The 24,369-nt window shown below is 46.3% G+C and overlaps 1 protein-coding gene across 1 annotated transcript in view; it reads right to left on the bottom strand.

The window, feature by feature from the left end:
- Window positions 1-24,369, bottom strand: part of LRRK1 (leucine rich repeat kinase 1) — a 70,013-nt gene that overhangs the window by 15,538 nt on the left and 30,106 nt on the right. The window contains exons 10-24 of the mRNA XM_066558664.1: window positions 23,524-23,636; window positions 22,348-22,424; window positions 18,985-19,114; window positions 18,338-18,450; window positions 17,275-17,489; window positions 15,147-15,311; window positions 13,465-13,637; window positions 11,326-11,446; window positions 10,928-11,087; window positions 10,019-10,295; window positions 6,896-7,067; window positions 5,373-5,536; window positions 4,075-4,214; window positions 2,416-2,665; window positions 823-989 (exon numbers count right to left, since the gene is read on the bottom strand). Of these exons, the coding sequence (XP_066414761.1) occupies window positions 823-989; window positions 2,416-2,665; window positions 4,075-4,214; window positions 5,373-5,536; window positions 6,896-7,067; window positions 10,019-10,295; window positions 10,928-11,087; window positions 11,326-11,446; window positions 13,465-13,637; window positions 15,147-15,311; window positions 17,275-17,489; window positions 18,338-18,450; window positions 18,985-19,114; window positions 22,348-22,424; window positions 23,524-23,636 (2,437 nt within the window). The remainder of the gene's footprint in view (window positions 1-822; window positions 990-2,415; window positions 2,666-4,074; window positions 4,215-5,372; window positions 5,537-6,895; window positions 7,068-10,018; window positions 10,296-10,927; window positions 11,088-11,325; window positions 11,447-13,464; window positions 13,638-15,146; window positions 15,312-17,274; window positions 17,490-18,337; window positions 18,451-18,984; window positions 19,115-22,347; window positions 22,425-23,523; window positions 23,637-24,369) is intronic.

Genomic DNA, 24,369 nt, shown 5'->3' with positions numbered 1-24,369 from the left:
GCACATGCTGTTCTCACACATCCCCTGATGACTTTGGAAAAGCCGTGCTATGCTTCTCCCAGCAGGGGCTCTGTGCAGATGGCACAGTGCAGCCTCTTTGCTGGAAGGGCTCTTCTCTACAGTTTCCAAGCCTCCCTGCCAGAAGAGACCCATCACAGTAATGGTCCTGCTGCCACAGCACACCCCAGGCTGCTCAGGCAGGTCGGCTCTTCCCGAAGGTGATTTGGCACTGGGACAGCAGCTGGCCTCCTCCACAGCTCAGGGATTCACCACATCCTCCCCTGACAAAAATGAGGAATGTGAGGCACTTTCCCCTTTCCTCTGTCCACAGACTGAGGCTCTGCTGGAAAGCTGGACTCCACAGGAGCCCATCCCTGCCTGGAGAAGCTGGTGGGCTCAGAAGGATTCCCAGTTTGCTTTCTCCAGCTGCTGGCACAGAGTGGGTAAAACACGAATTCAGAGGTGGAAACTCACAAGTCCTCAGTGCAAACCCAAGCAAACCCACATTTCTCATGGTCAAATAGTATTGAAACAGGAGCTGAAATCTCACCTCCCTTCCCAGTCAAGGGCTCTGCCTTGGCACCCTATAAATCCAACCTTTGATCTGCAGGAGAAGCCTCATGCAGAGCCAGTGACCTTCATCACTACAAATGCTCATGAAGAACTCTCAGATGCATCCTCCTCCTCCACTGAAACCCATCAGTTTTGCTATCTATTTCCATGCTGTGTTTAATCAGGTGCTGTCAGCACTTTGCAGACTCTTTGGTCCTAGCTTGGGATCCCAGATTCCCAGATTCCTGACACCAAATCTGTGCACTGTACCTGCAGCTGAAGTGGGAGAACCCTTGCATTTTTTAATCTGAAATCTCTTCACAGCCACTGGTTTTCCTTGGTATCGTGCCCGATATATAACAGTTCCACTTCCACCCTGGCCAAGAACGTTGTTTTCATTTTCACTGCATTCCAGTTTGCTATTTTCCAGGAACAGTCTGCCAAACAGAAATTGGGGTTTTTTAATTAAAGTTTCAAAGATGTGGTAAATTAATGTTTTTAATGTGATTTCCATTTTCACAAATGCCTAATAGGCTCTTGCCTTATCTACCAAGAGGACTGGGTTGCCTGAACTACCTTGGTCATCTCAGTGCACTCCATGCTGGCTCACATTGTACAACAGATCTCTCACAGAAAATAGTAATTTGAGCAAAGAAGCACAAAAGGCTTTTTACTAATTTATCCCATAAGAATCAAACAGATCTGGAAAGCACATAAGCTCCTTTTCCAAGCAGATGACACAGGTACTGATACTTGTACTACTTATCTGTATTAATGATTTTTTTTTTTTTGCTTCATTTACCTCCTGTTCCTCTTTCTTTCCACCGAGACAGGACAGGATGTTTATGAACAGCCCCACACTCTGAAACCTGATTATTCAAATCAGCTTACTGTTCCCAGGCTGCAATTCATCATTTCCCCACTCTCCCAGAGACTACTTTTACAGCTGTTCACACTTCAAACATCTCCACTCGCCTCACACCTGCCAAATAAATCTGCAGGAGATAACAGTGTGAGGAGGGATGGTGTGATGAGCTGATGGGGTGTTTGCCCAGAAAAATGACCCCAACAAAGCAACAGGGGCCAGTGAGAGCACAGAGAGCTCTGACAGCAGCCAACAGGACAGTCTGGTCCAGAGGTCCTGTGATTCTGCCTTGGGCACTCAGAGGTCTGAGAGGGCAGGAGCCAAAGGGGACATTGCTCTCCTGTCCTGCCTGCTCTCGGGTCTGCTCTGCACACTGAGTAACAAGGGGTATAAGACAGCCCATCTGGGAATGCAGTTAAGCAGCTTAAAGATTTGGCAGTGCTGCAGTGGGTAGGGAAGAGCTCCTTCAGCTGTTCAGGGCTGCCACACACTCAGCACATCCAGCAGCTCTCAGCCGAGCAGGAGCCCCAGCTCAGCGTGAGTCCCCCTGTGGTGTCCATAAACTCACTCACCTACAGGCCCTTACAAAATTAGAGCCATTTCAGCGCCAATTTTGTGATGCAGCAGCACTTCCTTTTTGTTTTGCCACATTAAAATCTCCTTTTGTGGGATCCCAGAAAGGCTCCAACTACAGAAAGCCCTGGCCAGAGTTCTGGGCAATGCAGGACAGCTGTGGCTTTAAAAAGGACTTTGACATTGCACCACAGTGATCTCAAAGGACCCCTGGTGTGGTGACTCGGTCAGCACACAGATATTGTCTAAGCAAGCTGCTGAACACCAGGGGTGCAGCTCAGGATGAACTGCCAGAGCACGGATGGAGAGCAGATGGATTTGTTTCCTGTGGTCAGCATGTCCCTCCAGCAGAGGCGACTCGGGAAAAGTGCCCAACCAAATCATGCAGGTTCACTGAAACTCAACCAAAGGCTATCACACGTTACCTGGCAGGAAAATCAGTCATGAAAAGCTCTGGGACCAGCTCTTGGAGCGACACGGGGATGTCAGGGTGGTTAGGACATGTGATGTAGTCCAGCTCGATGGCGGTCAGGACACAATCCTCCATGTTGAAGTACTGCGCGTCCTCCGCCCTCTCGCCGCCCTCGCGCTGCTCGGGCCTGGCAGCTGCACAGATGTGGCAGGGCACATACTGCTCCATCAGCAGCGTGCCATCGCTCTCCATGGCTGTGAGGGCTGCAGAGAGAGCAAACAAACAGGAAACCACGTCACCACGGCAGCTGAGAGGGAACAACAGCTCCGAGTGCATTCCAGTGTCCGCAGCACGACCTGGATCCGCCGGCTGGGAATGGTCACACTCACACAGAGCAGTTTGCTGCAGGGTACTGACTGGAATGGAAAATAGCTCTGCAAAGCAGACAGGGACAGTGCTGGGGAGACAGGGCTGTGGACATAACCCAACACTCACCCTGCTCTGGTCACAGGTAATGCACAGGCCTGTGAGGCAGGTGTACTCGGGACTAGCAAAAATTGGAAGTATGTGAATAAAGGAATGGAGAGACCCTTCTGCTTGCTGAGTGCCTCTGTCTGCCCAGGCTGCAAACTGCCAGATTGTCTGAGGTAGGAATGGGGTTGTGAGCAGGCTGGCAGGCACAGCACACTGAGCTCGGGCTCAGCACTCACCTGCAGCACCCAGGCTGGGAGCACAGGTCCTGCGGGCTCCCTCATGGGCAACGTGTTCAGCCCCTCCAGGGGAAACATGGATTCTACCACGACTAAGCCTTTGGGAGGTTCACACCTCTCCCATAACTACAGAGAGATTTTGTGGTGACAGGCTCTTTTAAATGCCCACAATTAGTCAGGGTGAACACAGGCTGCAGCCTTTGAAGTCGTGGCTCTTCTCAAGCTTCACTGATTAACTTTAGCATTATTTTAATCCAAAGGCAAATAAAATGTTCTTTAATCTTCAGAACACACAGAACGTGAGTATGCGAGAGTGCACCACTGTTTCCTCCACAGAGCCTCCAATTAAGAGACTTTGGCACTGCTTTCTAGACCAGGGTAGGACGACAAAGAGCACTTCAGATTTTGTTTTGGTTTCAAACAAAGTGTCTTGGGGTTGCAAAGAGCCTGCTGGGTAACAGCAGGATCTGTGCTGAGCACAGGAAAAGCAGCTGCAGGAGTCAAGGAAGTTACCTTGGCATGGAGTCTTGGTACCATATTCACTCAAGCCTCTCACATCAGAATTTTGTAACTCACAGAAAGTTAGAAATGATGGGCAAATCCTCCTCCCAGCGGATGCCAAAATGAGTTCAAGGGACAGCACCAAGCAGTTTGGGCCAAATCCTGCCCCCACTGGATGAATCTCTTGAACTCCTGCAGGTCCTGTCTGAACTGCAATGTTTCACCTGTGCTGCTGTGACAGACAGACTGGAAGACACAATGTCTAGACCAAAGGGTGTTGGCAACTAATCTTGATCTGTCTGCAGGTTTATTAGCTTTTATCAAATGTTATTGGCTTCAGACTGTCAGAGCCTGAGGGGTCTTCAATTAACACACAATATTGTGCACCTGGAGAGCTCTGTCAAAGAACCCTCTGTTGAAAAGATGTAACACTGCACAGAAAATTAGAGTTGTTCTCTTACCAGGGAACCACTGGTCTATCAAAGAGTTGACATGATCCGTGATGAACGCCATGGCTGAAAAGTCTCTCACTTCTGACTGGGAAATTATTTTAATTCCACCACTTTTTTTCTTTTTCCAGTTCACATCAGAAGACTCGACGCTGTGTGAGAAAGCCAAAAGACAGACCTGTGAAGCTTTTCTGAAGTATCAGTGTCAACAAACTTTCTTTCTGGCAGGAAACCTGAGTTACATAATAACACACAGTTCATGAGTCATCGAAACACAAAGCAATCTAGCTTCGAGGGTGATTTTCAACTCAGTCTGTTCTGAAAATGACTTTCAGAAGAGAATTCTTGCACAGAAATGCCAGTTCCTCACAAAGGGTAAGTGCTATAGAAGGTCAGGACTAGGGAAAACTGTGGCCCCTAAGCAAGCTGAGTATGACAGAGAGCTTTGACAGAAATGCCCTATACAGAATGATGGAAGGTTGGGAGTTGTAAAATCAGTAATAAAACTCCAGTGGAATAATAATGGTATTTCCAGAAACCGTTAGGAAAAGTTTATGAATATCATTTTTGTACAATTCCCATGAAAGTGTAACTCCCTGAAATACATGGGGAACTAAGAGCATGATCACTACTACAGTCCAGAATTCAGGATTCCAGCCTGTGGTTTGCAGGGTCTGGGTTCAAGTCTCTACTGAGCTTGGAAACTTGGGAAGGTCACTGCTCCCTTCTGGCCTCCAACCATGCAACAGCACCAATGGTTCCTCCCTGTCTTGCCAGGGACTGAAGGAGCAAAAGCCTTAAATGTCTGCATTTGTGAAACAACGTGGACAGGAGGTTTTCCCCAGGCTTGCAGCCAGCAGACACTCTGCCTTGGCCAGGCTGAGGCACTTGCCCACAGTCCCTGCTGCACAGAAGCACCTCCATTGACCTGGATTACTGCCACGCAGTGGTGAAGTTTTAGGATTCAGTGGAAAACTCATTGAGGTAAGGAAATCTTTGCATGTGAAAATGCATGATTTTAAGCTGCCAGAGCCCCACTCTGAATTTCACTTTCTGTTCTCAGTCCTCTTTCAATTTGTGGCTGCAACAGCAGATAAGTTTGATATATTCAGACCTGCCAAATAATCAGTTATTCATCACTTTTGTCAGCAATTGTTACCAGGTGAGTTATGTCCATTAGAAGAGCCTCCTCTTCTCCTGATGAGTGAGCACACGGCCTGGGTCAGGCCCATTCATCTCCATTCAGCTGATGAGTCTCATACACTCTATTAGTCCCCTGTCACACATGCTGCATTATGAACACAAATTACCTAAGATAGCCTCCATCAAAGGTAACGAACAGACCTTCCTGCCAGTAAACCGTGTGAGTCCTTTTGACTCGGAACGTGCTGCAGCGGTTCCTTTGTGTGCCTGTGAAGCTGTAGATGGTCACCTTTTTGTTCCTTGTCTTGGTGTTCTTCTTGTTTTCAAAGAGCTGAAACAAGCAGAAACGCATGAAAATCATGCTGAAGTTTCTCGTAAGGATGTTTCAATTGGGCAAGAAAATGATTTCTTTTTTTGGCTTTCACAGGTGCTGTTGTACCTTTTCCAGTAAAAGTGACTTGTGCTCATATAAAATTTTGCGATGGAATGGAAATACACGTGGTAAAATTGATTTTTCCACAGTGGAAATCTTTTTCATGCCACTCAAAAAAGAACAATTTCATATCAGTGCACAAAGCTAATTCTGTAACTGTGACATTTGCCGTATTTATTCTGCATTCACAAAAGTCTTATAAACCAAAAGCACTAAATGTTCTAGTGAATGATGAAGTCTGCCCTCAATGGAGAGAGTTAACTTTTCCACCTGTTTTAGAAGGAGGAAGATGGCTCTTCTCCAAGACACTTGAAACCAGCAAAATGTATTTCTGTTTTAAAACCAAGAAGTTAATCTGCAGGACTCCGCTGTACTCATTGCTCCAACATTTATTTGCCTGCAGACAGGTCTGACGCCTGGCATCCTTTCCACTCCCTTCATGAGGACTGGATGAAGCCCCTAGGAAAGGTGCTTTAGGATTATGTAGTACCCAGGAGGATGTAAGGAAGGGGTTGCCAAGACACCCCGTTAAAAGAGGTAAAGTTATTACATGGCTTGAGAAGCCTGGAACACAGAGGACCTTCCAAAAACAGGCATCATGTTTTCCATGTTCTGTACATCACTGACAGACCACAGTTTAATGGAGAGCTGCTAAAAAGATACCAGAGCAGTACTATAAATATTTTGCAGATATTTATTACAGTTTCAAATAGAAACTGCTGCAAACAACATCAAAATTCACTGGGCTCTCAGAACCTTGCAAACACTACTTTAATGTCACTCACAGCACTCACACTAATGGGGTGCCTCATTAAGGCAACAGTCCTGTAATTTTCTTCTCATTTAAACCCATAGAGATTCAGATATTTGGCTCTGCTGGAGCTATTCCAGATCTCCTCTGGCAAAGCTGTGAGGGAGTCTGCCCTGGTGGAATGGTCATGGACAAGAGCCGCAGGCAGAACTCCAATTACTTGTAATTGGAAGATGCTGGAGGAACTGAGACCTTCCAGGGGGTCACGTTATGAAGAGACTGTGGAGAACTCAGGTTTTCTCCCCCAGTGCCAATTTGTCGTTCTCAATGACACCTACTGCAAAAATAGAGTCAGGCTTTGAGTGCAGAGCCTCACTTCTCCCTGCTTACTCAAACAATGCTACTGCAGTCTGTGACAGAAGCGAGCGGGATGTGAACAGACATCCCACTTACTCTGAACCCCCTCAGCTGTCTGCTTTTGTTTGCAGACAGACACAGTAACCTACCTGGAGGTCCATCTCTGCCAGGCTAATTAACATTCGAGCTATGAACCTCTGCCAGAAGCCAACGGGGACAAAGCTCATCTTGAAGACCCTCTGGACCGTGTTTGCAGTCTGGTGGCAGAGCCCGTGGATATCTAACGCCGGCTTGGTAGGAAGCAGATGAGGGAGGAGGTAGCTGAAACACATCAAGTTCAACAGCTCAGATTTTAGCTACAGCTTTTAACAGTGAGTACATTGTTACCAGATAATAAGGCGATTCAGTCTCCAAAGAGATTTTTAATGGCACAGCCTACTGCATATAAAAAAGCTTTTAGACTAAAACGCTGCAGCAATACATGGAGAAATTAATTTACACTATGAAAGCAAGCAGAGGCAAAACAGACATTACATAATTCAGCCAGGGCTATTGGAAAGGGCTAAAATTGATGTAATGAGCATTTGTGTACTCACAAATTAAATGCATTAAAATATAAGAGTCATTAGAACAGCTGTGATGTCGGGATTCATTTTTTTGGTACTATTTTGCCCTGGTAGTAAGCAAGGAATTAGAGCTATGGAACAGGAGATCAGGGCAAAAACAACCTCCAGCAGCTTGGGTTCTGTAAGCCCAGAAGTGGGGGAAAGGAGTTTCAGGCTGCAGGGACTGGGCTCTGCCCTCAACCCAGCCCCAGAATGAGAGCACCCCATGGGTCAGCATGACAGCGATTCCTGCTGCCCCATCCTGCAGCTGATGGATCCCTGTCACATCCCTGACAAACCTCTAGAGCAAGAGGTCACTTTGCCAGGCTGTTGCCAGCAGAGAAATCACTTGTCTAGCTCAGATTCCTCTGCAATCAGATTATTAGGTACTTTGCCCAAGTGTGAAGGAGACTTGATGTTATCTGTGCCTGACCAGCCAGCAGTAACGGGGTTATGCTGGTGTAGGGGACCACAACATTTTCAAATTATTTTCAGATCTCCCAGTAATCCCAGAATATTCATTTGTCCTGATCTTTCATATTTGGGAAGTTAAACGTCCTGGAACACTGCAACTGTTTTGAAAACCATGAGCTTATGGCTTTCAATACTTGCCAGTAAATCTCTTGTCAGTGATACTCTTCTGTACCAAACACATCCCAGGATGCCTATACAATCTAAAATGTTATTTGCTTATAAGCAGACACACTGCTGTTTTATCAGTGCTGAGCCTGAGAAAATGTGTTGGCATCTGGGGCTCATCATTGACGGGCACAACGACAGCAGCAAGGCACGTGGCCAAGAGACCTGACCAAAATAACACTGGCAGGGACTAGACACAACCAGAACTAATGCTGGGTCAGAATCCACTGCTTTAAAGAATCCACTGCCTCTCATATTTTCTCTCTAGCAGCTGCAGCATTCTGTACAATTTGAAACATCAGCTCAGAAAAAAAACGGCCATCATTAGACAACAGCTCTCTCCATATGTCACACGTGATGACATATTACATGATCAAATTATCTGTTCCATGAAACATCTTTGGAATGTAAAACTGGCAAAAGTTTCAATTATAAATTCCAGTAAGAATGGTCACGCTTTTAAGTGTATTTTAAGAAGCAGAACACAGCTAAGTTATGTGCACCTTAGGCAGAAAAGCAGAGTGCAACAAACTAAAACTTCTTGCTCTATAAAAGTAGTGGATGCATCATCAGAGAGGCAATAAATTTTCCACAGCACATCCAAGAAAAGGTCTAGGAGTGTAAGAAGGGCCAGTGAGGCCCTTCTGGGCCACAACTATCTAGTGGATTATAACACAGATGGTGATTCGACGGTCTTGAACAACAGCCAATGCAAATTTTGAAAATATGTGAAACATGCCCCCATCCACCCCTTCAGAACAGAAACTGGCAGCTGCTTTCTCTACTGACTGCACAGAAACCCTATCTGGCAATCTAGACAATAATTGCAGCAGCACAGTAACAAATAACTGCTCTGTGTCTGGCTAGTACATTAAATTAATCCAACCTGCTATAGCTACAGCCCATCAGTGGGAAGAATATTCTGCTAATGTGGCTTGGATCGCTCAGAAAAACATTGGGCAGGCCATGAAAAAGCAGTTTCCTTGTTCCTGAGGCACAGACAATGTAATTGCCCTGGTGAAAAATGGCAGATAGTGACAAGGAGTCCAAAAGGCATTTTGGACTGAGCAGAAACATTGCTGCTTTATCTGTGTTAAGCCTGAGAAAATTTGTTGGCATCCGGGACTGGATAAGTGACAGGCATAATGACAGCACAGAGAATGCTGCACTTGTGCTGGCATTGAGAGCTCCCCCGAGGCTCAGGGCGATGCGGCCGCGCTGTCCTGCAAGGGCAAGGAAGTGAAATGCAAATGCCACATCAAAAGTGCAGCACAGCTCCGGGCTCACCGCTAGCCCAACAACAGGCTGTCGCCAAGCAGATGGCAGAGAGAAAAATCGCAGGGAACTCTGCCCAGAGGAAAAGGGACCGGGGGGCAGAGGGGAGGAGGACTCATTAACATTTAAAGAGAATGAGGTTTCTTAGACCATTTCTAGGAAAACTATTGATCAACACCTATTGAAGTTAAAAATCAAGTAAATCACGTTGCTGCTGCAGCTACGCTTTCCTGATTTCACCAGGAATAAAATGTTGCTACTTTCAGGGCTGACACAAGTACTGATTACCCAAAGTTTTCTGCCGTGCTGAAGTGAGGATCCTTCACTGGAAACAGATGACTCCAACCCATCTATATTTCAGGCCTGGCAGCCGTGGCCTCACATCCTCTCCCAGCTGCAGCTGCGCCGGCTGAGCCCTTACAGCTTCCACCTGCTCATGGCCACAGCCCCGGCGGTGTCACTGCCCCTCCGGGCTGGTGGCTGAGCCTGTCACAGCCTCAATGCACCCAGTGGACAAAGACTGCTCTGGGAAAGCTTTCACACAGGCTGGTTTGGCCCAGAGGATGCTCAGTTCAGGAAATACAGCCCAAATGGATGGGTGCCTTCCATGACACTGCTGAATGCTCTCAGATATTTTCTCAGCACAAGAATCCTGTCAAGACAACCACTTGGAGTGGCAAAGCCTGTTAATATCCACTGACTAAAAGGTCATTTTTCTCCAGCCTGACTAAATCTCTCTCATTATCAACGTACCTGTTATTGGCCACAGGCAGGGCGATCTCAAACTTGGCCAAGAACTGGAAGTACTGCTCTTCGGTCTGCTCGGTGAAACCCGTCCCAACCAGCAGCATCCTGAGGTCCTCTGCTCTGATGACTCCATTCTTAGCTACAGACTTGGAGCTCTTGATGTTGAAAATCCTCTGTAGACACTCTGAGAGCCAGACAGGGTCAAGGAAGTAAAGGTTCCTCAGGCCATGGCTCGTGTCTGGGAAGTGCAGTAGTGTCCCTGTTTCTATGAGAAAATTAATGGCTGCAAAAAAGTAAAGAATTGGGGATTAGCAATAGATCAGCATTAGAAAACCACAGAAGTGCAGAAGAGTAGGACTATGAGGCACTTTGTGCAGTTTTATGCATTCCAGACACAGCCAGCACGCAGCCAAGCCAAGAGAGTAACATCTATCTGAGGAGTGCTGCTATCTGACACTCCACTTGTAAAACCCACATCTCACTTCTTCACTGCCAGTACTTCTGTCCCCATGACACCTCCCCTTCACCCTCCTCCTGTCATCTTCACAGGGAAAGGGCTCTCCCTGCCTCCTGCAGAGCAAGGCCTCCATAAAGATCACAAGACTGGGGACCTACAGAGAAGCCAGACTTGAAACTATGGCAACCTTCACTCTACACAGACTAGAAATGAGACACAGCTTGTTAAAAAAAAAAAAAAAAAAAAAAAAAAAAAAAAAAAAAAAGAATGAAATCAGTAACCTCAAACCACCTTAGAAAATTCCTAGTCCTGTCCCCAAAGCCCCACTACTAATTTTATATTTTACCAATTTCCAAAGTCACCTCTACACTGGTGGAATTTGTGTTTACTATTTGTGGAACATTTCAATTGGACGTACATATCAATTTCCAAGAAATGACTGGTCTGCTCTGACCTACCAGTTTGCAAGTCTTCATAGTCTTTGATGTCATTTCCAGGTGTCTGCTCAATCATCAGCTCTATTTGTCTGTCTGTTAAATACTGCACATCATCATTTTGACTTCTTCTATGCTGTTCTGCAAGGACAGCTTCTTGGAGGCTGAGGTAACTCCTTGGTATCTGCAAGCCATGTGAGAAAACCAGCAGGATCAGGATCAGCCAGCAAGGGATGAACTGGCTGCCACCTTCCTTTCACAGGGGTTTTTCAGTGCTGTCTCTTCCCAGAGCCAGATTGCCATCTTAAATATTCACATGGCTCCTGCACCAACCCCTTACTCCAGTAACTCCTAAAGGTGACCTCCCAAGCCTCCCAAAAGCCCTGCTTTGGCAAGGATCACCAAGACAGCCCAGTTCTCACCAATCTCCCTGCAAGTTTCTGGGAGCAAATTGAGCTGCCAACATCCTTCATGTTGCAGGTGACGTGAAAAATCAGCTGCCGCAGTCCCTCGAGGCCTTCCAGAGTCTTACACGAGAGCTCACTGCAAAAGCCATTCAAGGGGGAAGGTTATCAATCCTTGTCAGCACACTGGCTTCCTTTCCAGCCTCACTTTCTCTTATCACTGACTGTAAATTTCCTGTGTCAGCTGAATGGGAGGAAGGCTGTCAGTGAGTATTTTTAGAATACTTTGGAGACAACACAGAGTTGCCTGGAAAAGATGTATCAGGCCACATCTGTATTAGCCCAACCTCTGCTCTGCCTGCTTCACTGCCTGCACTGCTTGTCCCCCGTGCACTGGGATGTCTGGGGACATCCCTGGCAGCCTGACCAAAGTCATCCCCCTCTGTCCCTCCAGAGCCACACACATCCTGGAAGGGGCTGTGGGGAGGATGAGAACTCTGTGCCCCAGCAGCCTCAGGAGACAGGTCCAGTCCTCCCTGCCCAGATCAAAGAGGCAGAATGATGACTACCAGACACCTTTTCCACCCTCATTCCGGCCCTTGATCAGCTGGATCCTGCAGTCTGGGAATTGATGCTTAGATCCTAAAAGCTGGCCTTCATTATCTCTTCAACAGCTAAAAACCTGCCCTCTTCAACTCCTACTAGTTTTAATCTCTTTGTGGGCTGGATAAGAACAGTTCTGTTCCACTTTCCCCAACAAAGGGTCTTTCTAACTGATCCTACACATGTTCCCATGGCAGACAGAAAACCCTTCTCTAATGAAAATATGCTTCATCTTAAACCTCAGCCCTGCTTGGCACTGGGAAGTGTGCAACTCACTGGGATGCTGCATGACCCTGACTATGACAGAAGCACCCAAGGTCACCCACACAGTGATTTCACACTCCTCCAGCCCCAGAGCTTAATACCATGCTTATTCCAGGTGGATGATGGAGTGTGGAGAGGCACAGGAGGAAAGAGACTGGTAAGAAATGCAAGAGGAAAGGAAGGTGAAGAGAAATATTCAGGATGCCTGTCAGGGTGAAAGAAAGTCCCCTTGAGAAAGAATGACAGAGATTATGTTGTGATGCTCGGAGGTGATGGCAAAAGAGGCTTGAGGTGACACAAACAAAGTTTTCTCCTTCTCATGGTGAGTCTTTGAGCCTCACAGTGGGTCCCTGGTGCTTCTTCTAATGGGGAAGAGCTGGCTGGGATGCCTGACATGGACTGGGATGCCTGGCAGTGGCTGGGATGCCTGACAGTGGCTGGGATGCCTGACATGGACTGGGATGCCTGACATGGACTGGGATGCCTGACATGGACGGGGATGCCTGACAGTGCCTGAAGAGCAGTGTGTGGGAGGTCGGCTGATGCCTTTGCCAGGCAGCAGATGGGAAGTGCTGGGGACATGACAGTGCCCTTCCTCATTTGCCAGCTGCCACCTGCTCCTGCCCCAGGCAGATATTTTCACGTTGTTTGGTGCCAGCCTGCTGCACCCCCTGGCTCACAGCACGCTCCGTTCCCAGCTGGAGCAGCCTCCTCTTCCCAAGGGCATTCTCTTGGAGCAGTGTCAGACTACGTGGCCTGAGGGACACCCCCCTCCCAGGCAGCCCCAGCCCCCTGTTGTGACACCTGGAGATGGATGGGACAGGTTTGGACTGCCAGAGGCTCAGGGGACTGACCCCTCCTTGCCCAGCCGCGTGAGCCATGTTCCCACATCAGGTACCACCCACAGCCTCCCCTCAGCAAAGCCCCTGGCACCCCCCTGTGACAGTCACGCTCCCACAGCATTAATTAGTCAATCTGCACCTTCTCCCCTTGTGACTAATGTGTCACCATCAAACAGTGAGAAACCTGAGTGAAGGGGGAGCAGTAAATAGGCTGGTCAAGGTCATGACTTTGGAGCTTCTAGCTCTCAGACTCATCATCAGCCCCCTGAGCAACACTGACCTTCTCTCTCATTATAATACATTATCTCAGTCAAAAATAGATGAAATGCAATGCTGACGAGCCTCTAAATTGGTTCCGTTGCCAAGGAGATCAAGTATCTCAAAATTGTTAAAAGTGTCATAAAATAAAGAGTGAGTGACTGAACTTCACAAAGGCACAAGGACTCACTGCAGGTGCTTGAAGGTGATATCTGGGAAGCCAGTTGCTCTGGATCCAGAGGGAGAGCGACACAGAGCCAGGACATAGGCCCTCAGGGTTGCTATCCTCTCCACACGGAATTTCGTCTCAATCAAATCAAGGTGTGTTCCTACCACCAACACCACTGAGTTTGGAGCCTTGGCCTGCAAGAGAAAACACTGGCAGAGATCTCATCCAGATTACATCAGAGAGGACAGATGAAAAGTGTAGTATTTAAGAGGAGGGAGTCACACATATCAATAAAATGGAATACATATATATATATGTTTATTTATTTATTTATTTATAAAATAAAGGCAACATATTGTGGCAGCTTGACAACGGCTGCAGGTGATCTGGGCATCACAGAAGTTCTGCAGAGCATGGCTTAATCATCTGCTGCTACTGCAGAGCAGGAAACTGTCACTTTGGATTTTTACATCAGGGTTTAACATAAAAGGAGTTGCTGTAGGTCAGTGAAATGAAGGGAACCATGTCTGCCCAGACAAAGTTAACTTAACCTGCAGCCAGAAGATCTGACATCCTGAACAAGGATAATCTGGAATGGATACCTGGAGAAGTCACACACACTTTTTCACTGAAGGTACATGGAGAGATGTTCCCTGGTGTGTTCTCCCAGTACCCAGCAGCCTGCAGCTCACTGACTTCCTCAGCACAAGGGAGTATCTCAGAATTAACAGCATTTGATGGAGTTTGCATTCACCAGTTTGTCTTTCCAATTTCTGGTACCCCCAGTACACTTTATTTCCAGTAAATTCCACAGGTTAGGCATCCAGTGTGTTTAAGATACTTCACATTGTGTGCTTCAAAGCTACAATTTCACTTCTTCTCTCCCAATTCTATTGTAAAGGGTCATGAACAAAGACTCTCTTGTGGTTTTCTCCTTTTTAGACACAGCACTCTTCATTTCCCCTTTTTTTAACCATCATGATCACATTTCTCTGCATTTTTCCTGATGTTACTGTGTGCTTGCTGGGATGTATTAAGGACACATCAGACATTTTGGAAATCTAATAATTTTTCTTTCAGCTTTGTTACCTAGTTTGGGTTTTTGATTGCTGCGCCCATTAATATTTCGATAATTACAAGATGTTTGCTTTTCAAGAGGCACCCATTTTTGTGCATTCAATGTTAAAACAATTATAAAATAATAAAGAGTTACAGACAATTATGAACATGGTGTTGGAAAAATGCAATGAATTCACTGCAGCTCTGAGTCTAAATGAGAGCTGGTTTGGAAATACTCTCCATCTTACCTGAATCTAAAGTGTTAAAAATATAACCTCAAGACTAATGTGTGTCTAACCCACAGAAGAAAGAAAATGCTTCAAACCCCCCTTGGAGCACAGTGTGGTCAAACACTAATTCCAAAATAAGTATGTTCAGCCTTACTTAGCAAGGGTTTATAAATCAGCTTTTGTTTCGCTCTCTGCTGTGTGTGAGGGAGAACAAAGCAAATGATAAATTTAAACCATTAAATATAGAGCGATACGCCTACAGCGTAATGGAAAATGAATCCCAAATGCTGTGCAAAATTCATAGCTTGGGGAGCTTTTAAAAGCAGAGCAAAAAGAATCTGCAATATCACATATCTGCGTGCTGAGCTGCTGCTTGATAAATAGATATCCCAGAGCCCACCAGTGACTTCTTACCTCAATGTTCAGCAACCAGAACTGTAAGTTTGCCACAGCTTCTTCCCCCAGTGCCAAGTTCCAGACCACTATGTACAATGCTTTGTCTGTGAAGAAACACTGATTGACTGTAGACATGCTCGCTGGGCCTCCGATATCCCAGACATTGAACTCCACTGAATCAACCTACTTAGACAAAGAGAAGTGTTCAAATCAAACCGTGGCAGTAAATCACTGGGAGATAATAGCTGAAGTATAAACCTACGCCTGCATAATGTATGACACAAGAAGGGGTTCAATGTCCTAATTGTGCCTCCAGGAAAGATAAATCAACAAGCAATTGTTAAGCATGGCTACCACTTCCCCACAGGAAATCAAGACTAATTACTTGCTGCTAAAACGATAGAGGTGCCCTTGATGCTGGTAAAACTCCAGTTAATGCTGTGGATTCTCCAGTCCAAACAAGGGTCTCATTCTGCGCCCTGCATTTCACTGCATCTGTAATAGAAACTGTTTCATCCTTGCCTGTGCCACAAGACCATTGAAGCTGCTTATCTGCCTCTGCTGTGGGGAACAGGAAACCCCTGCTGAAATCACTTCCACTGAGCTCAGACTGAGCTGAGCCAAGCAGAAGGGAGATGCTCAGGAGATGGGAAGCTTCTCAGGCTTCCATAAACACCTCCTACACTTTGCTCCCAGGCTTCTGACGCCTGTGCCACGCCAGAGATGGGCCAGAATCACAGTTGCTGTGAATCAGACTCACTGATTTCTGGGGGAATGCTTAAATGGAGGCCTCTCCAGTTCTGGCTCTCTTCCCAGTATCCCTGCATCCATTCCTCTGTGCAGCCCCATGACAGCACTAAGAGGGAGCCTGGCTCCCTGCTTCAATGGCATTCAGGCTCTCAGTTGCAGCAGCAAGTACCAGCAAACCTGGGAAGCTCTGTCCCTAAATCACTTGGCCCTGGAGAGTCAAAAAACCTGAGACTGAATGCAAAACCAGACCTTCCTCCTCAGAGGAAGCCACCATCCTCAGAGCATCACATAACACCCAGTGGGCTCTGTTTAGGGGGCTGGGGCCAGGTACTGACTGATCCCATGTGGAAGTTACCCTATCAGAGTTCAGCCAGGAGCTCAGCATCTCAGCAGGGCTCTGATTCTGTGCAATCCGTGTGAAGTCTCCCAAAAACAGCTGGAAGAACTTCCAATTGTTGAAACCAAGCCCTAACCAGCACAAGGACTGCTTTGTTCATCCAGAAGACCTTCAGCTGGGAATGTGTGTGTGGACAGACAGACTCAGAGATGGAGATAAAAGCCTATTCATTGTCTTGATTCCACTCCAGGTCCCTCGTGCTGTCTACACTTTTATTTTATTCAATTGCTCTTCAACACAAAATGCACAAATCCCTTCTCCCACCAAAGTCTACCCCTTCAAGGAGTCAGCCTGTGTTGCTCTTTTCTTTCTGTCTCTGGCCTGGCACTCTTTGTTGTGGAACAGCTGAACTCAGCAGGCTCCTTTCCCCTTTCCAAAACAGTCTGGTGGTCATGGCTCTCATCTGGGAAGGGGGAGTGATGTGTTTGCACCCCCTCAGCTCTGACAAGACTACAGGACAAATTCTGCATCCTCTGTTCCCCAGGCTACTCTGCAGGCAGTGGACAGGACCACCTACAAATGCTTGGATTAAATCAGCACTCTCCAAATGACTTTAGTGCGACACACTCCATGGATGAGCCATCTGATATTTGGGTGTTTAAGATATGCCTTAGACATCCCTGGATCACACCTTCCACCCACATGCCCCACCCAGGACAGGTCTGGTATCAAGGAAGTCCAGCTTTAGGTACTGATGTCCCAAATGAAAACCCAATCTGCTGCAGAGAAGCTGATTTAAAGCACTCTCTCAAAATTAGTGTCCACTGAGGTGGGAGAGCCAGAATTTCAGCCTAGCCAACACTCTTTAGAGTATAGTCAGGAAAACGGAACTGCCCTCTAGTTCTGGAAATGAAAGAATTGCAACAGGTCTAAAACCACATCCACTTGTAAGGCAATGCAAACTGCTCTTTGCAAAAGGACAATTTCAAATTTCAGCCCCCAGGACCCTGCAGGGCTCCCACATCCCACTGGTCCTGCAGATCTCTGAGCGCTTTTCACCTTCGCCTTGTGCCCCATGGGCTTGGGCAGCTCCCACTTGGTTGTGCGGATGGTGGCCTCGCTGTGCATCATCTGGGGCACCTTCCCTGTCTGCAGAATCTCCACCAGCGTGGACTTGCCCTGCCGGGGGGGCCCGATGACAATCATCTTCATCAGCTTGCACTTCTCTGCCCGCCGCAGCTGCGCTCGTAAATACGCCAGCACCGTCTTGGGGCCTGGGAGCAGGACAGAACAGGGTGGGCACTGCAGCCAGCAGCACCCAGGGACAGCACAAACCCCACTCTGCACACACACATCCCATGGCTGGGAACTCCTGCTTGCCCTGCAGCCTGGCTGTGGGCTGAGAATAAACAAAGAAACCTCCAGCAGACAAACCTGAGACAGAGACCCCAGGAAAAGGTCACTGCTCGGAGGCTCCACAATGGAGCACTGTAAAGAGAAACAAATGCCGGGGCTCCTATGCTTCAGAAGCTGAAAGGAAACATAAAATACTAATTCAGTATTGGAAAAATACTCAGTTTTTCCCTCTGCTTTTATGCTTCCAGTTAAAGTGAGATTGAGGTTTCAACAGTATACTGCTGGAGCGGGAATAATTCCTAATAACTTTGTTCGCACAGGATTTTCTGATTAAAATGAAAAAAAAAAAAAAAAGACAGCATTGTAATGGATCCAAAAACCTAGCAGCTCACAATAAAGTCACTTCAATGGGACTGTCTGTGACTGCTGATCCTAAACACTTCAGTCTTTAGAGAGACCATCTAAATATCCTAAAATATCCACATTCAGGAAGCAAGCCACAGAATTTATGCATACTGCAAATGAAATACTGCATTTATAAGTCATCATTTTAAATTGTGATCTCTTTTAAATTGATCATTACAGCCAGAGCTTAGCGCTGATTATCAAATTTGTAAATAGGAGTAGGAAGTTTCCCTGTGCAATTCCAGTTAACCCCACGAGGGCTCAGGCATTCACTGTCTGTTCCTGCTCTTGACCATTAAAAGGAAGAGATTTTATTGCATGTTCAGTCAATTTAATAAAGAATACACAGCATCAGCCTTACCCTCTTTTCTGATCTCTGCAGGAACGTTACTGATATTTAGTTCCTCGATATCCAGCTGCCAGAGATTAGCCAGCTGTCCAAGTTCTGGAGGAAGCTCTCGGATACCAGGGTTACTGTACAAAAACAAATAAATCTACCAACAACCAGGCTTTGTGTGTAAGTAGCTGCTCTCATGGACTCTCAGATTACGCTATTCTACCCTTGCAGAAATCTTCCATTAACATTTTAATAAGACTACTCAGCACTTTAATAGCAATTTCCATCCTAAAAGTGATGTATAACCTCAATTTATCCTCTGAGGCAGACAAATGTAATCATCTTTGCTGGATAGTTGAGGAAATAAAGGCAAAAATGATGAGTTATTGAATGTAGCACTACAGAAAATGACAGCAAAAAGCCAGAATGAACTAGAGGCACATTAGATTCCCAGGCCTGTGTTCAAAGCATTAGATCATCTTCCCTGACTCAAAAGACCAGTCTCCTCATTATCTAAAGCAAACCATGGGCACAGCTCTAACAAGGGGCTGACAATTTCCAGCTTTCTGACTTCAAAAGCACTGGACATCTGGGGTGGGGCTCCACAGAAGACTGGTCACTAAAACAACATGGAAATAACACCGCAAAGCTTTTCCAGGACATGGACTTACTTTCCTAAATAAAGCTCTGTTAAACCTTTCAGGAGGCAAACGGACTGAGGGACAGAGTCCAGCTGATTGTCGTTCAGATAAAGAACCTCCAGAGAATCACTCAGAAATGCTGGAAACTCCAAAAAAGGACCTGGAACGAGGCAGAACACAAAATGCACCTTTAAAAAAAGAAACAACAATACAGGCATCAAGGCTCTGAACCAAGAGCTTCACCTGAACTTTGCAGGCAGGACATGAGGTCATGTCCATTGGCAGGGGCCAGCACCAAGCAAGAGCAGAAAAGCAAATGGCCTTCAGTGACAATCAAACATCAATGTTCACATCTCAAAATGTCCTAAAGTCACAGTGCTGGAAGGTGACAGTGTCCAGGACTTATGGGGTGCTGAGGGAGGAACTCCAAGCCTGCCAAAACAGCTCAGGGGATGAGTGGCACATTGTCTCCTGCTGTTGAATACATGGTAATATCTTGTGAACTGCCCCTATTGCAGCCTGACAGCTGGCACTGAGAGGGCATCCCACGGGTACAACTGGTTCTTAACATGGCACTGAAAGGGCACACCCAGGGCACAGCTGGTTCTCAATGTGTTTTTTCCATATTACCTGAGTAAAGCCAGTCAGAATTCTTGTTCAGGCCCCCACGTGGCATCCCACAGTAATTGATGGTGGATCAAAGTCAGTAACAACAGAGAAGAAAACCCAAACTGGAGCTGAGAGATTGACCTATGCTGTCTCCAAAACATGCTGGTGTTTACTCCTCTGTTCTGTTTTAGAGAAGGACTCAGGGAACTTCCTCCATGCCTGAGGAGCATCTTGGGTATTTTGGGAGCAACTCAAGCAGCAGGACCATCAACTGCATGGCTGAGTTGCTGTTGCTGGAGAGGTTCAAAGAAAGGAAAGCTCTTCAGGTCCCAAAGAGCACCATTTCACTCCAGAAATAGCATCTGGGATAGCGGCACAAAAACTGCCATGGATTGTGTTGCTGTATTGAGGTTTGACATTTATCTACCAAAGAGCATCCTGAAATGAAGGAAAACCAGGCGGGTTTGGAGTCTCAATAGGAAAGTACAACCAGCACCATCTGCTGCCTCTATGGTCAATCAAAGCAACTCCCTGAGATCCAAGACTGTCCCTTCCTGAGGGATGGGACAGTTCCACTTCCACCAAGATCTTCCTTTACAGAGAAGACGTGAGGAACTGTAACTATACTCAGTAAAAAAGAGGAAAAAAAACTGGAAGAGGTTTTCTCGGGAGAAAACTCCCCAGTTCTAATATTAACAGCACTTGCAGCCCGAGCTGTGATCAGAAAAGGAGCAAGATGGAGTCCCACTATCTGCAGGGGTGTTTCATATACGTGACAGGACTGTCTGGTGTGGGCAGTGTCACAGTCTGCCTTTTGAGTCTTCAAATTGAAAAAATCATCTTTGAGATTATTTTAGGAGAACAGCAGGCTTATTCAGGGACGCAATTCACTTCCTTTCTGGCTCATTGCTGAACTTTACATTGTTGCTCTTCAGTAGGTACCTGGGCACAGACAGATTTAGTCCCTCTTGGACACGTAGGAGCAAACTCCTAAAATAGCAGCAATACCCTGAATTCACCAAGGAGTCCCAGGTGGAAAGGAGTGTACTATATTGGAAGCAAGCTTGAGGTGTTTATGAATTGTAATTATTTATTCATGAGTTATTTATGATTTCTCTGGCTTCAGCTCAAATTTTCTTTTAAAGATCTGTAGAAAAATTAAAACAAATCCCATCTTGAAAATGTATTTTTGGATGAATAAACGCTACCAACACCACACATGCATGTGCAAGAAGTTATTCTGAGACTTATCAATCAAGTATAGTGAGCACCATAAATTATTCTCTTTAAATAACCTAGACTTAAGTAAAGAGCTTTGTTGGTAAATCATATGAAAACCTGTCCACCCCCACCTCACCAGGAGACTTCTGTGAGCAGCTGATGTACTCCAGCTTCTGTTTTCTCTTGATGTTTAAATTCTTGGCCTCATCCTCTCGTCTCACCAAGCTACACTTGGCAGAGGAACAGAGAGAAAAGGATGAGCTGCCTCTGCTCTGTCTCTGTGGCTGCTCACCCGTGGCACCAGCCAGGTGGGCTGCTCTGTGCCCCCTGCTACCTGAGGCCACCTGAGGCAGCTCCAGGTTGCACCAGGGTGCAAAGTGGCTGTTCAAATGTCACTGCTGCAGAGCTCATCCTCTCTTGCTTTCTGCAGAGGGTGATGCTGGGTTTGCAGCATGTAGAGATTTCCATTAGGACAGCAATTCCTTTTTAGAACTGGTTGTAGCTGCCTTTGCTTGCTGCTCCTGCCCTTCTCTCCCCTTTGGGATATGCTGCTGCAGCACTTTACAGCAAAGCTCTGAGGCTATGTCAGACTCCACAAGGTTCAGACTCCTTTTCCCGTTGTTCTGTAGTCCAACAATGTCACAGCATTTCCATTTCCATTTCCTGCTGTGAAACAGCACAGACCAACCTCTTCTCCCCCTGGGGGGCACACACACCTCAGCCAGCACAGCAGCCTCCACTGCCATGGACAGGAAAACGAGGCAGGACCAGCCTGGCCTGCAGGTCCAGGTAGAGCTTCTGCCTCCCAGAGGAGCAGCTGGAGGTGAGGATCTCCAGCCCTAACCTACAGCTATGGCTGCACATGGTTCATTTACCAATTTCACCTCAGGCACAGTTTTCAGGGGAACTGAGGGAAGGATTTGCTGCAGGAGGGCCTCTTCCTCCCACGAGCACTCCAGGGCTGCTGGGATGTGGTGCTGGCTCTGTCCCACTCTGTGACTGGCAAGGAATGCTTAGAGCCAGGCATTCTGCAGGCAGCCAGAATGAGAAAACTCCCCAAGTGCTTTAAAATAAAACAACAAACAAAAGAAATGCAGATGAATCCCACAGAGAGCAGGAAGCAGTGCAATATCTTCAGATATCCCTTTGTTCTCTCTGGGATTTCACACGCATTTCATCAGCTCTGCCCCAAACTGAGGGTGCAAATCACAGGCAGGGGAAAATGTGCCATTTATAAAGTCAGCAATCAAAACAATCCTAAGAGTCACAGGGATAATTATGGGTTAATTTCCCTTCAACATGCCACTTAATGCTCTGGCTAAAAGGCATAACCTTCACGAAAGAGCAAAAGAAACAGGTTTCACACCATCTTTCTATGTTGGTGGTACCAACCAGCTGCATAATTTCTTTAGAAACGTTTTATCTGAACATATTTCCTCTTAATGAAATGCAGTTGCACTTTAAATTGCAGAGGAATTTCCTCTGCTTTCCCTCCAGCCAAATTGCAGATTCCTGCTGCTTCCCAGCTCTCCTGGCATTGCCAGCACTCGCTGTGTGCCTTACCTGCCTCGGGGCCACCACGCACCCTGTTCTTGGTGGTGAAAAAGGGGATCCTCTTCGTTTTAAACCCCTCATCGCTCCTGTGGGCCAAACAAAACAGGGACTCGTGGGGAAAAGATCTTGGAAAGCTGCTGAGCTACATGGGGAAGAGCCTGACCATGCACTCACAGGATCCCACCTGCTCTGGAGAGATGGGAGTGAAACCTGCTGTGCAATCAGACTCCACCAACACTTGTCCAGCCCCGTGGTTTTCTCCTGGCAAATCAACAGAAATCCTCAAGCAGCTCTCCCAGCTCCCAGGGCAGGAGCACTTGACCCCTGGCTTTATGGGTGTCAGGGTTAAGTGGTTGTCAAACAGCAGATTGAAGGAGTTTCACCAGAAGTGCTGGAGAACCGACCTGCTGCCACTGCCCGCCCTCCCTAGGGAGGCTCAGAGAAGATGACCCACCAGCATGACTCTGGAAATGCACTGGGACATTCAAAAAGTGGTAATCTGTCTTTTGCAGCTGACACAGAAACTCCTAAGGACTCCAAAAACTGTGTTGGACAGGCACCCAAATGAGAAGATAGCATGACACAATTCAGTGCAATTTTGGAGATGATAAAGGACCTTTAACTTTCTATGTTAAACATCTCTATTGGAATTTCTAAACAGAAGAACATCACTCATTTATTGGATGATCTTATTAACATCAGCCTTAGAATCACAGAATCCTTTAGGCTGGAAATCTCTATGAACTGGCAGCTGGTTATACTTCCATTTAAAAAACAAAGACTTTTCATTTTTTCCATAACAATACTCCCACACTAACTAATAACTGCAGTCCAGCCAGATGGTTTATGGTTAAGATATGCTCCCCACAAACTTGTATTTGTAGTGATGAACCACAAAGTGGGCTGAAGAAATTCCTACATGCTCAGAAATTAAACTGCCATTATCAATAATCTATCCACTTAATAAATGATACAGTGTGCTAAATGCCCAAAGAATTCAGCAAAGGATAATTCGTCACTGTCACAGACACACAATGTACTTGGGGACATGGTATGTGGGTATCAATGCCTTCTATGCAGGTGATTAATTCTCTCCTGACATCCTTTGTGTTACATGAGGCATTGGGTTTGCTATTATTTCTTCAGCTTTTGTTTTCTTAGCCAAAACTTGAAAGCAACACTTACTTCCCAAGCTGGTTTTTTGAAAGATCCAGCGACTTAAGTTGTTTGCAATTCCACTTATCCTGTGAAGGCAACATAACTAACTGATTTCCCAGCAGCTTCAGGGACACCAAAGCCTAGGAGAGCAATAGCCTGGAGTTAGGGAGCACCAAACACACAGAAGGAGCTTTTTAAGCATGGCTATTAAATAACAGAAACACGAAGAAAGTACATCTTATTCATCAGAACATCCTGTCCGTGCTGCCCAGCATGCAAACATTTCCTCCCTGTCCCCAGCAAGTTCTGCACGGAGCAGCACCACTCACTCCAGGGAGATTATTGCTCCACTTGCTGACAGATGCACTTGGAAACAGCCCATGCACGAGGACATCTTACTTCTTAGTGAGGAAACCTTTCCAAGTGGGAAAGAACAGTCTGATTTACCAACACAGGATGCCACGTATGGACTATATATGTAATAACTGTGTGTCTGCACAAAGTGGGCTTACACCTCCAGTGCATGCACAAAATCAAGGTGCAAAACACGAGCCACTTCACACAAGGAAAAGTTTTGATTGCTTTTTTTATGACATCTCTATTAAAATGGACAGGATTTGTATTCACTTTCTGAGATTTATACAAGTTACACATCTCCTTGTTTTTTTCCCCCCTCCCAGCAGAAACAGGAATTTTAAAAACAAGTGAAACTGATTGAGACCATGCAGTTAACACCACACAGATAGGACTCAGCTGGAAATACCAAGTTAAACATAAGATCTCCTTTGAATTTAACTGAAATATAAAAGAAAAAATGCAGTTCCCATTCAACTTTGTAAAGTTTGTGCTCCTCCATCTGCCCTTAATAATGTT

This window comes from Molothrus aeneus, chromosome 13, assembly GCF_037042795.1.
Source record: "Molothrus aeneus isolate 106 chromosome 13, BPBGC_Maene_1.0, whole genome shotgun sequence".
Classification (NCBI taxonomy): Eukaryota; Metazoa; Chordata; class Aves; order Passeriformes; family Icteridae; genus Molothrus; species Molothrus aeneus.
This window is presented reverse-complemented; position numbering and strand designations above follow the sequence as displayed.